The sequence below is a fragment of the Scyliorhinus torazame genome, chromosome 24 (assembly GCF_047496885.1).
Source record: "Scyliorhinus torazame isolate Kashiwa2021f chromosome 24, sScyTor2.1, whole genome shotgun sequence".
Lineage (NCBI taxonomy): Eukaryota > Metazoa > Chordata > Chondrichthyes > Carcharhiniformes > Scyliorhinidae > Scyliorhinus > Scyliorhinus torazame.
This window is the reverse complement of record NC_092730.1, coordinates 23,735,714-23,747,129: the sequence shown is the minus strand read 5'-3', so window position 1 is coordinate 23,747,129 and position 11,416 is coordinate 23,735,714. Positions and strand designations below refer to the sequence as shown.

At 59.1% G+C, this 11,416-nt stretch overlaps 1 protein-coding gene across 1 annotated transcript in view; it reads left to right on the top strand.

Annotated features, from left to right (window-relative positions):
- The first annotated feature begins 7,764 nt into the window (after positions 1–7,764).
- The window catches only part of tmed10 (transmembrane p24 trafficking protein 10), a 52,418-nt gene continuing 48,766 nt past the window's right edge, over positions 7,765–11,416 (top strand). Inside the window, exon 1 of the mRNA XM_072489465.1 lies at positions 7,765–8,022. Within this exon, the coding sequence (XP_072345566.1) occupies positions 7,837–8,022 (186 nt within the window). The 5' untranslated portion in view covers positions 7,765–7,836. The remainder of the gene's footprint in view (positions 8,023–11,416) is intronic.

Here is an 11,416-nt window from a genome sequence, read left to right as displayed (position 1 = left end):
CGGTCCTCCCAATTAGTCCTCCCTGTGTCGGTCGTCCCAGTGTCGGTCCTCCCTATCACAGTCCTCCCAAAGTCGGTCCTCCCAGTGTCGGTTGCCCCAGTGTCAGTCCTTTCAATCACAGTCCCCCCCAATGTCAGTTCTCCCAGTGTCGCTCCTCCCAGTGTCTGTCCTCCCAGTGTTGGTCCTCAATCACAGTCATCCCAGTGTCGGTCCTCCCAGTGACGGTCCTCCCAGTGTCAGTCCTGCCAGTGACCGTCCTCCCAGTGTCGGTCCCCCAGTGTCAGTCCGCCCAATGTCAATCCTCCAATGTCCGTCCTCCCAGGGTCAGTCCTCCCAATGTCAGTCCTCCCAGTGTCAGTCCTTTCAATCGCAGTCCCCCCCAATGTCAGTTCTCACAGTGTTGCTCCTTCTAGTGTCAGTCCTCCCAATGTCGGCCCTCCCAGTGTCAGTCCTCCCAGTACCGGTCCTCCCAGTGTCGGTCCTCCTTGTGTCAGTCCTCCCAATGTCAGTCCTCCCAATTACAGTCCTCCCTGTGTCAATCCTCCCAATGACAGTCCTCCCAGTGCTGGTCCTCCCAGTGTCGATCCTCCCAGTGTCTGTCCTCCCACAGTCGGACCTCCCAGAGTTAGTCCTCCCAATGCGGTCCTCCCAAGGTCGGTCCCCCCAATCAAAGTCCCCCAATGTCAGTCCACCCAATGGCAGTCCTCCCAGTGGCTGTCCTCCCAGTGTTGCTCCTTCCAAGCACAGTCCCCCCCAATGACTGTACTCTCAGCGTCGGTCCTCCCAGTGTCAGTCCTCCCAGTGTCGGTTCTCCCCTTGTCATTGTCCGTGTCAGTGCTCACAGTGCAGGTCGTCCACATCACAGTCCTCCCAGTGTCAGTCCTCCCAGTGTTGGTCCTCCCAATGTCAGTCCTCCCAGTGTCGGTCCTCCCAGTGTTGGTACTCCCAGTGTCGCTCCTCCCAATTACATTCCTCCGAGAGTCAGTCCTCCCAGTATTGGTCCACCTAATCACAGTCGTCCCAATGTCAGGTCTCCCAGTGTCGTTCTTCCTTATCACAGTCCTCCCAGTGTCGGTCCTCCCCAGTCAGTCCTCCCAGTGTCCGTCCTCCCAGTGTCGGTCCCCCAAGTGTCAGTCCGCCCAATGTCAATCCCCCAAATGTCAATCCTCCCAGCGCCTGTCAGGACTGTGTCAGTCCTCCCTGTGTCAGTCCTTTCAATCACAGTCCCCCCCAATGTCAGTTCTCCCAGTGTCGCTCCTCCCAGTGTTGCTCCTCCCAGTGTCAGTCCTCCCAGTGTCGGTCCTCCCTGTGTCGGTCGTCCCAGTGTCGGTCCTCCCTATCACAGTCCTCCCAAAGTCGGTCCTCCCAGTGTCGGTTGCCACAGTGTCAGTCCTCCTAATGTCAATCCTCCCAGTGTCTGTCCTCCCAGTGTCGGTCCTCCCAGTGTCAGTCCTCCCAGTGTCTGTCCTCCCAGTGTTGGTCCTCCCAATTTGTCCTCCCTGTGTCGGTCGTCCCAGTGTCGGTCCTCCCTATCACAGTCCTCCCAAAGTCGGTCCTCCCAGTGTCGGTTGCCCCAGTGTCAGTCCTTTCAATCACAGTCCCCCCCAATGTCAGTTCTCCCAATCACAGTCCCCCCCAATGTCAGTTCTCCCAGTGTCGCTCCTCCCAGTGTCAGTCCTCCCAGTGTCTGTCCTCCCAGTGTCGGTCCTCCCAATTAGTCCTCCCTGTGTCGGTCATCCCAGTGTCGGTCATCCCAGTGTCGGTCCTCCTTTGGGAGGGCTATCACAGTCCTCCCAAAGTCGGTCCTCCCAGTGTCGGTTGCCCCAGTGTCAGTCCTCCTAATGTCAATCCTCCCAGTTTCTGTCCTCCCAGTGTCGGTCCTCCCAGTGTCAGTCCTCCCAGTGTCGGTCCTCCCAGTGTCGGTCCTCCCAATTAGTCCTCCCTGTGTCGGTCGTCCCAGTGTCGGTCCTCCCTATCACAGTCCTCCCAAAGTCGGTCCTCCCAGTGTCGGTTGCCCCAGTGTCAGTCCTTTCAATCACAGTCCCCCCCAATGTCAGTTCTCCCAGTGTCGCTCCTCCCAGTGTCAGTCCTCCCAGTGTCTGTCCTCCCAGTGTCGGTCCTCCCAATTAGTCCTCCCTGTGTCGGTCATCCCAGTGTCGGTCCTCCGTATCACAGTCCTCCCAAAGTCGGTCCTCCCAGTGTCGGTTGCCCCAGTGTCAGTCCTCCTAATGTCAATCCTCCCAGTGTCAGTCCTCCCAATGTCACTCCTCCCAGTGCCGGTCCTCCCAGTGTCCGTCCTCCCAGTACCGGTCCTCCCTGTGTCGGTCCTCCTTGTGTCAGTCCTGCCAATGTCAGTCCTCCCAAGTCGGTCCTCCAAATTACATTCCTCCCTGTGTCAATCCTTCCAGTGACAGTCCTCCCAGTGTCGGTCCTTCCAATCAAAGTCCCCCCAGAGTCAGTGCGCCCAATGTCAATCCTCCCAGTGTTAGTACTCCCAGTGTCACTCCTCCCACAGTCCTCCCAATGACAATCTTCCTAGTGTCCATCCTCCTCATCACAGCCCTCCCTGTTAGTCCTCCCAATCGCAGTCCTCCAAATGCCAGTACGCCCAACGTCAGTCTGCCCAATGTCAGTCCTCCCAGTGTCCCTCCCCTCTATCACACTACTCCCTGTGTCAGTCCTGCCAATCAGTCCTCCCAATGTCGGTCCTGCCACTGTCAGTCCTCCCAATGTCTTTCCTCCCAGTGTTGGTCCTCCCAGTGTCGGTCCTCCCAATTACATTCCTCCTTATCACAGTCCTCCCAGAGTCAGTCCTCCCAGTGTCGGTCCTCACCAGTCAGTCCACCCAGTGTCCGTCCTCCCAGTGTCGGTCCTCCCGGTGTCAGTCCTGCCAGTCCATCCTCCCAGTGTCAGTCCCCCAAGTGTCTGTCTGCCCAATGTTAATCCTCCCAGTGTCAGTCCACCCCAATGTCAGTTCTCACAGTGTCGCTCCTTCCAATGTCAGTCCTCCCAGTGTCGGTTCTCCCAATCGCAGTCCTCCCAATGTCAGTACGCCCAACGTCAGTCCTCCCAATGTCAGTCCTCCCAGTGTCCCTCCTCCCTATCACACTACTCCCTGTGTCAGTCCTGCCAATCAGTCCTCCCAATGTCTGTCCTCCCAGTGGTCCCTCCTCCCTGTGTCAGTCCTGTCAATCAGTCCTCTCAATGTCTGTCCTCCCAGTGTCTGTCCTCCCAGTGCCAGTCCTCCCAGTGCCAGCCCTCTCTATCACACACCTCCCTGTGTTCGTCTTCCCAATCTATGCTCCCAATGTGAGTCCTCCCAGTATTGGCCCTCCAAGAATCGGTCCGCCCAATGTCACCCCTCCCAGTGCCGGTCATCCCAGTGTCGGTCCTCCCAGCATCGGTCCTCCAAGAATCGGTCATCCCAACGTCACTCCTCCCAGTGTCAGTCCTCCCAATGTCAGTCCTCCCAATGTCAGTCCTCCCAGTGTCAGTCCTCCCAGTGTCAGTCCTCCCAGTGTCAGTCCTTTCAATCACAGTCTGCCCCAATGTCAGTTCTCAGTGTCGCTCCTTCCAATGTCAGTCCTCCCAGTGTTGGGCCTCCCAGTGTCGGTCCTCCCAGTACCGGTCCTCCCAGTACCGGTCCTCCCAGTTCAGTCCTCCCAGTGTCGGTCCTCCTTATTCTCAGGCCTCCCAATATCAGTCCTCCCAAGTCGGTCCTCCCAATTACAGTCCTCCCAGTGTCAACCCTCCCAATGACAGTCCTCCCAGTGTCGGTCCTCCCATTCAATGACCCCCCAGAGTCAGTCTGCCCAATGTCAATCCTCCGCAGTGACCCTCCTCCCAATGACAGTCTTCCTGGTGCCCATCCTCCTCATCACAGTCTTCCCTGTGTTAGACCTCCCAAGCGCAGTCCTCCGAATGTCAGTACGCCCAACGTCAGTCCTCCCAATGTCAGTTGTCCCTGTGTCAATCCTCCCAGTGTCTAACCTCCGCAAGTCACTCCTTGCAGTGCCGGTCCTCCCACTGTGAGTTGTCCCTGTGTCATTGCTCACACTGCCGGTACTCCCAATCACACTCCTCCCAGTGTCTCCTCACAGTGTCTGTCCTCCCAGTGTCGATCCTCCCAGTGTCTGTCCTCCCACAGTCGGACCTCCCAGAGTTAGTCCTCCCAATCCGGTCCTCGCAAGGTCGGTCCTCCCAATCAAAGTCCCCCCGATGGCAGAACTCCCAGTGTCAGTCCTCACAGTGTCTGTGCTCCGAGTCAGTCCTCCCCGTGGCTGACCTGCTAGTGGCTGTCCTCTCAGTGTCTTTCCACCCAGTGTCAGTCCTCCCAGTGTCGGTCCTCCCAATCACAGTCCCACCCAATGGCTGTACTCTCAGTGTCGGTCCTCCCAGTGTCAGTCCTCCCAGTGTCGGTCCTCCCCATGTCATTGTCCCTGTGTCAGTGCTCACAGTGCAGGTCGTCCCAATCACAGTCCTCCCAGTGTCGGTCCTCCCAGTGTTGGTCCTCCCAGTATTGGTCCTCCCAATGTCGGTCCTCCCAGTGTTGGTCTTCCCAGAGTCGGTCCTCCCAATTACATTCCTCCGAGTGTCGGTCCACCCAGTGTTGGTCCTCAATCACAGTCGTCCCAGTGTCAGGTCTCCCAGTGTCGGTCCCCCTTATCACAGCCCCCCCAGAGTCGGTCCTCCCAGTGACGGTCCTCCCAGTGTCAGTCCTGCCAGTGATAGTCCTCCCAGTGTCGGTCCCCCAGTGTCAGTCCGCCCAATGTCAATCCTCCAATGTCCGTCCTCCCAGTGTCAGTCCTCCCAATGTCCGTCCTCCCAGTGTCGGTCCCCCAGTGTCAGTCCTCCCAGTGTCAGTCCCCCAAGTGTCTGTCTGCCCAATGTCAATCCTCCCAGTGTCAGTCCTTTCAATCACAGTCTCCCCCCAATGTCAGTTCTCACAGTGTTGCTCCTTCTAGTGTCAGTCCTCCCAATGTCGGCCCTCCCAGTGTCAGTCCTCCCAGTACCGGTCCTCCCAGTGTCGGTCCTACTTGTGTCAGTCCTCCCAATGTCAGTCCTCCCAATGACAGTCCTCCCTGTGTCAATCCTCCCAATGACAGTCCTCCCAGCTTCAGTCTTCCCATTCAATGTTCCCCGAGTCAGTCCTCCCAGTGTCACTCCTCCCACAGTTCTCCCAATGACAGTCTTCCTAGTGTCCATTCTCCTCATCACAGTCTTCCCTGTGTTAGACCTCCCAAGCGCAGTCCTCCGAATGTCAGTACGCCCAACGTCAGTCCTCCCAATGTCAGTTGTCCCTGTGTCAATCCTCCCAGTGTCTATCCTCCGCAAGTCACTTCTTGCAGTGCTGGTCCTCCCAGTGTGAGTTGTCCCTGTGTCATTGCTCACACTGCCGGTACTCCCAATCACAGTCCTCCGAGTGTCGGTCCTCCCAGTGTCGGTCCTCCCTATCACAGTTCTCCCAGTGTCATTCATACCTGTGTCGGTCCTTCCGATCAGCATCGGTCCTTCCAGTGTCGGTCCTCCCAGTGTCAGTCAGCCCAGTGGCGGTCCTCCCAGTGTGTCCACCCAAACACAATCCTCCTTGTGTCGGTTCCCCTAATGTCTGACCTCCCAGTGTGTGGAGATGTCGGCGTTGGACTGGGGTGAGCACAGTAAGAGGTCTTACAACACCAGGTTAAAGTCCAACATGTTTGTTTCGAATCACTAGCTTTCGGAGCACAGGTCCTTCCACAGGTGAATTATTCCGTCCTCCCAGTGGCGGTCCTTCCTATCACAATCCTCCCTGCGTCAGTCCGCCCAGTGTCGGTCCTCCCGCAGCACGGTAGCACAAGTGGATAGCACTGTGGCTTCACAGCGACAGGATCCCAGGTTCAATTCCCTGCTGGGTCACTGTCTGTGTGAAGTCTGCATGTTCACCCCGTGTCTGCGTGGGTTTCCTCCGGGCGCTCCGTTTTCCTCCCACAGTCCAAAGATAGAATAGAATCATAGAAGTTTACAGCATGGAAACAGGCCCTTCGGCCCAACCAGTCCATGCCGCCCAGTTTTTACCATTAAGCTAGTCCCAGTTGCCCGCACTTGGCCCATAACCCTCTATACCCATCTTACCCATGTTACTATCTAAATGTTTTTTAAAAGACACAATTGTACCCGCCTCTACTACTACCTCTGGCAGCCCATTCCAGACACTCACTACCCTCTGAGTGAAGAAATTGCCCCTCTGGTTAGGTGGATTGGCCATGATAAACTGCCCTTAGTGTCCAAAAAGCTTCGGAGGGGTTACTGGGTTACGGGGACAGTGTGGAAGTGAGGGCTTAAGTGGGTCGGAGCAGACTCGATGGGCCTAATGGCCTCCTTCTGCATTGTATGTTCTGTGTTCTCCCAGTGTCGGTCCTCCCAATGTCAAACGTCCCAACGTCAATCCTCCCAATGTCAATCCTTCTAGTATCACTCCTCCCTATCATAGTCCTCCCAGTGTCGGTCCTCCCAATGTCAATCCTCCCATTGTCAATCCGTCCAATGTCAATCCTCCCAATGTCAGTCATCCCAGAGTCAATCCTCCCAATGTCAGTCCTCCCAGTGTCCGTCCTCCCAGGGTCAGTCATCCGTGTCAGTCATCCCAGTCAGTCCTCCCTGATTCAGCCCTCCAAATGTCAGTCCTCCCAGATTCAGCCCTCCCAATCTCAGTCCTCCCAGATTCAACCCTCCCAATGTCAGTCCTCCCAGTGTCCGTCCTGCCAGTGTCAGTCATCCGTGTCAGTCATCCCAGAGTCAGTCCTCCCTGATTCAGCCCTCCAAATGTCAGTCCTCCTAGATTCAGCCCTCCCAATCTCAGTCTTTCCCAGTATCTGTCCTCCTAGTGTCAGTCCTCCCAGATTCAGCCCTCCCAGTGTCAGTCCTCCCAGTGTTAGTCCTCCCAGATTCAGCCCTCCCAGATTCAGCCCTCCCAGTGTCTGACCTCCTAGTGTCAGTCCTCCCAGATTCAGCCCTCCTAGTGTCAGTCCTCCCAGATTCAGCCCTCATAATCTCAGTCCTCCCAGTCAGTCCTCCCAGATTCAGCCCTCCCAATCTCAGTCCTCCTAGTCAGTCCTCCCAGTGTCAGTCTTCCCAGATTCAGCCCTCCCAATCTCAGTCCTCCCAGTGTCAGTCCTCCCAGTGTCAGTCCTCTCAGATTCAGCCCTCCCAATCTCAGTCCTCCCAATCTCAGTCCTCCCAGTGTCAGTCCTCCCAGTTTCAGTCCTCCGAGATTCAGCCCTCCCAATCTCAGTCCTCCCAGTGTCAGTCCTCCCAGATTCAGTCCTCCCAGATTCAGCCCTCCCAATCTCAGTCCTCCCAGATTCAGCCCTCCCAATCTCAGTCCTCCCAGATTCAGCCCTCCCAATCTCAGTCCTCTCAGTGTTAGTCCTCCCTGTGTCATTGCTCTCATTCTCACTCCTGAACACATCTCTGCCCAAAGACACCCCATCATCAGTCCTCCTGGGGTCCCACAGGTATCTTGCACGTTCCCACAATCCCTCACGGCGTCAGTTATCCCAATGTCGTCACTCCTCCTTCCCAATTACAAAACGCCGCAATCGCAGGGAACGCCAAATGGCAGAGCTGCACGGTCAAACGGTCCTCCAGTATCCCACAGTACAGCACGGCGTCATCCCAGTGCCAGCCCTCCAGTATCCCACAGTGCAACACGTGCTGGACAAGTGGGGGAGGGCAACTGCGCAGGTCCAACACGCCCCGGAAGTAGAAGGCGGCCGCCCAGCCGAACGCCGCCACGTCTGCGCGCCGCCGGAAGTGAAGGCCGCAGCGCCGCGGACAGCCTGACTTCCAGCGCCGGCAATGGTCCCCGTGTGGGTATCCGCGCTGCTGCTCGCCGCCCTGAGCCTCCTCCCGCGGGCGCCCGCCATCTCCTTCCAGCTCCCCGCCAACAACAGGAAATGCCTCCGCGAGGAAATCCACAAAGACGTCTTGGTGACCGGGGAGTATGAACTGAGCGAGCAGCCCGGGGGGAGAACCGACCTGAAGGTGAGACGCCCGGGAGAGAGAGAGAGAGAGCCCGGGGGAGAGAGAGACCCGGGGGAGAGAGAGACCCGGGGGAGAGAGAGAGAGAGACCCGGGGGAGAGAGAGAGAGAGACCCGGGGGAGAGAGAGAGAGAGACCCGGGGGAGAGAGAGAGAGAGACCCGGGGGAGAGAGAGAGAGACCCGGGGGAGAGAGAGAGAGAGACCCGGGGGAGAGAGAGAGAGAGACCCGGGGGAGAGAGAGAGAGAGACCCGGGGGAGAGAGAGAGAGACCCGGGGGAGAGAGAGAGAGAGACCCGGGGGAGAGAGAGAGAGAGACCCGGGGGGGGAGGAGAGAGAGAGAGAGAGACCCGGGGGAGAGAGAGAGAGAGACCCGGGGGAGAGAGAGAGAGAGACCCGGGGGAGAGAGAGAGAGAGACCCGGGGGAGAGAGAGAGAGAGACCCGGGGGAGAGAGAGAGAGAGACCCGGGGGAGAGAGAGAGAGAGACCCGGGGGAGGGAGAGAGAGAGACCCGGGGGAGGGAGAGAGAGAGACCCGGGGGAGAGAGAGAGAGAGACCCGGGGGAGAGAGAGACCCGGGGGAGAGAGAGACCCGGGGGAGAGAGAGAGAGAGAGAGACCCGGGGGAGAGAGAGAGAGAGAGAGAGACCCGGGGGAGAGAGAGAGAGAGAGAGAGACCCGGGGGAGAGAGAGAGAGACCCGGGGGAGAGAGAGAGAGACCCGGGGGAGAGAGAGAGAGACCCGGGGGAGAGAGAGAGAGACCCGGGGGAGAGAGAGAGAGACCCGGGGGAGAGAGAGAGAGACCCGGGAGAGAGAGAGAGACCCGGGGGAGAGAGAGAGAGACCCGGGGGAGAGAGAGAGAGACCCGGGGGGAGAGAGAGAGAGACCCGGGGGGGAGAGAGAGAGACCCGGGGGGAGAGAGAGAGAGAGAGACCCGGGGGAGAGAGAGAGAGAGAGAGACCCGGGGGAGAGAGAGAGAGACCCGGGGGAGAGAGAGAGAGAGAGAGAGACCCGGGGGGGAGAGAGAGAGACCTGGGGGAGAGAGAGAGAGAGAGAGACCCGGGGGAGAGAGAGAGAGACCCGGGGGAGAGAGAGAGAGACCCGGGGGGAGAGAGAGAGACCCGGGGGGGAGAGAGTGAGACCCGGGGGAGAGAGAGAGAGAGAGACCCGGGGGAGAGAGAGAGAGACCTGGGGGAGAGAGGAGAGAGAGACCCGGGGGAGAGAGAGAGAGACCCGGGGGGGGAGAGAGAGAGAGACCCGGGGGGGGAGAGAGAGAGAGAGACCCGGGGGGGAGAGAGAGAGACCCGGGGGAGAGAGGGAGAGAGAGACCCGGGGGAGAGAGGGAGAGACCCGGGGGGGAGAGGGAGAGAGAAGACCCGGGAGAGAGAGAGAGAGAGACCCGGGAGAGAGAGAGAGAGACCCGGGAGAGAGAGAGAGAGAGACCCGGGAGAGAGAGAGAGACCCGGGGGGGAGAGAGAGAGAGAGACCCCGGGGGGAGAGAGAGAGAGAGAGACCCGGGGGAGAGAGAGGAGAGAGAGACCCGGGGGAGAGAGAGAGAGAGAGAGACCCGGGGGAGAGAGAGAGAGAGACCCGGGGGAGAGAGAGACCCGGGGGAGAGAGTGAGAGAGAGAGACCCGGGGGAGAGAGAGAGAGAGAGAGAGAGAGACCCGGGGAGAGAGAGAGAGAGACCCGGGAGAGAGAGAGACCCGGGGAGAGAGAGAGACCCGGGAGAGAGAGAGAGAGAGAGAGACCCGGGAGAGAGAGAGAGAGAGACCCTGAGAGAGAGAGAGAGACCCGGGAGAAAGAGAGAGAGAGACCCGGGAGAGAGAGAGACCCGGGAGAAAGAGAGAGAGAGACCCGGGAGAGAGAGAGAGAGACCCGGGAGAGAGAGAGAGAGAGACCCGGGGAGAGAGAGAGAGAGAGAGAGAGAGACCGGGAGAGAGAGAGAGAGAGACCCGGGGAGAGAGAGAGAGACCCGGAGGAGAGAGAGAGAGAGACCCGGGAGAGAGAGAGAGAGACCCGGGAGAGAGAGAGAGAGAGACCCGGGAGAGAGAGAGAGAGAGACCCGGGAGAGAGAGACGAGAGAGACCCGGGAGAGAGAGAGAGAGAGACCCGGGAGAGAGGGAGAGAGACCGGAGGAGAGAGAGACCCGGGAGAGAGAGAGACCCGGGAGAGAGAGAGAGACCCGGGAGAGAGAGAGACCCGGGAGAGAGAGAGACCCGGAGAGAGAGAGAGAGACCCGGGAGGAGAGAGAGACCCGGGGAGAGAGAGAGAGAGACCCGGGGGAGAGAGAGAGAGAGACCCGGGGGAGAGAGAGAGAGAGACCCGGGGGAGAGAGAGAGAGAGAGAGAGAGACCCGGAGAGAGAGAGAGAGAGACCGAGAGAGAGAGAGAGACCCGGGAGAGAGAGAGAGACCCGGGAGAGAGAGGAGAAGAGAGAGAGAGACCCGGGAGAGAGAGAGAGAGAGACCCGGGAGAGAGAGAGACCCGGGAGAGAGAGAGACCCGGAGAGAGAGAGACCCGGGAGAGAGAGAGACCCGGGAGAGAGAGAGACCCGGGAGAGAGAGAGACCCGGGAGAGAGAGACCCGGGAGAGAGAGAGACCCGGGAGAGAGAGAGACCCGGGGGAGAGAGAGAGAGAGACCCGGGGGAGAGAGAGAGACCCGGGGGAGAGAGAGAGAGAGACCCGGGGGAGAGAGAGAGAGAGACCCGGGACAGAGAGAGAGAGAGAGAGACCCGGGACAGAGAGAGAGAGAGAGAGAGACCCGGGACAGAGAGAGAGAGAGAGAGACCCGGGAGAGAGAGAGAGAGAGAGACCCGGGAGAGAGAGAGAGACGAGAGAGAGAGAGACCCGGGAGAAAGAGAGAGAGAGACCCGGAGAGAGGAGAGAGAGAGACCCGGGAGAGAGAGAGAGAGATCCGGGAGAGAGAGAGAGAGATCCGGGAGAGAGAGAGAGAGATCCGGGTGAGAGAGAGAGAGATCCGGGTGAGAGAGAGAGAGATCCGGGTTGAGAGAGAGAGAGATCCGGGTGAGAGAGAGAGAGATCCGGGAGAGAGAGAGAGAGATCCGGGAGAGAGAGAGAGAGATCCGGGAGAGAGAGAGAGAGATCCGGGAGAGAGAGAGAGACCCGGGACAGAGAGAGAGAGAGAGAGACCCGGGACAGAGAGAGAGAGAGAGAGAGACCCGGGACAGAGAGAGAGAGAGAGAGAGAGAGAGAGAGAGAGACCCGGGGAGAAAGAGAGAGAGAGACCCGAGAGAGAGAGAGACCCGGGAGGGAGAGAGAGAGACCCGGGAGGGAGAGAGAGAGATCCGGGAGAGAGAGAGAGAGATCCGGGAGAGAGAGAGAGAGATCCGGGAGAGAGAGAGAGAGATCCGGGTGAGAGAGAGAGAGATCCGGGTGAGA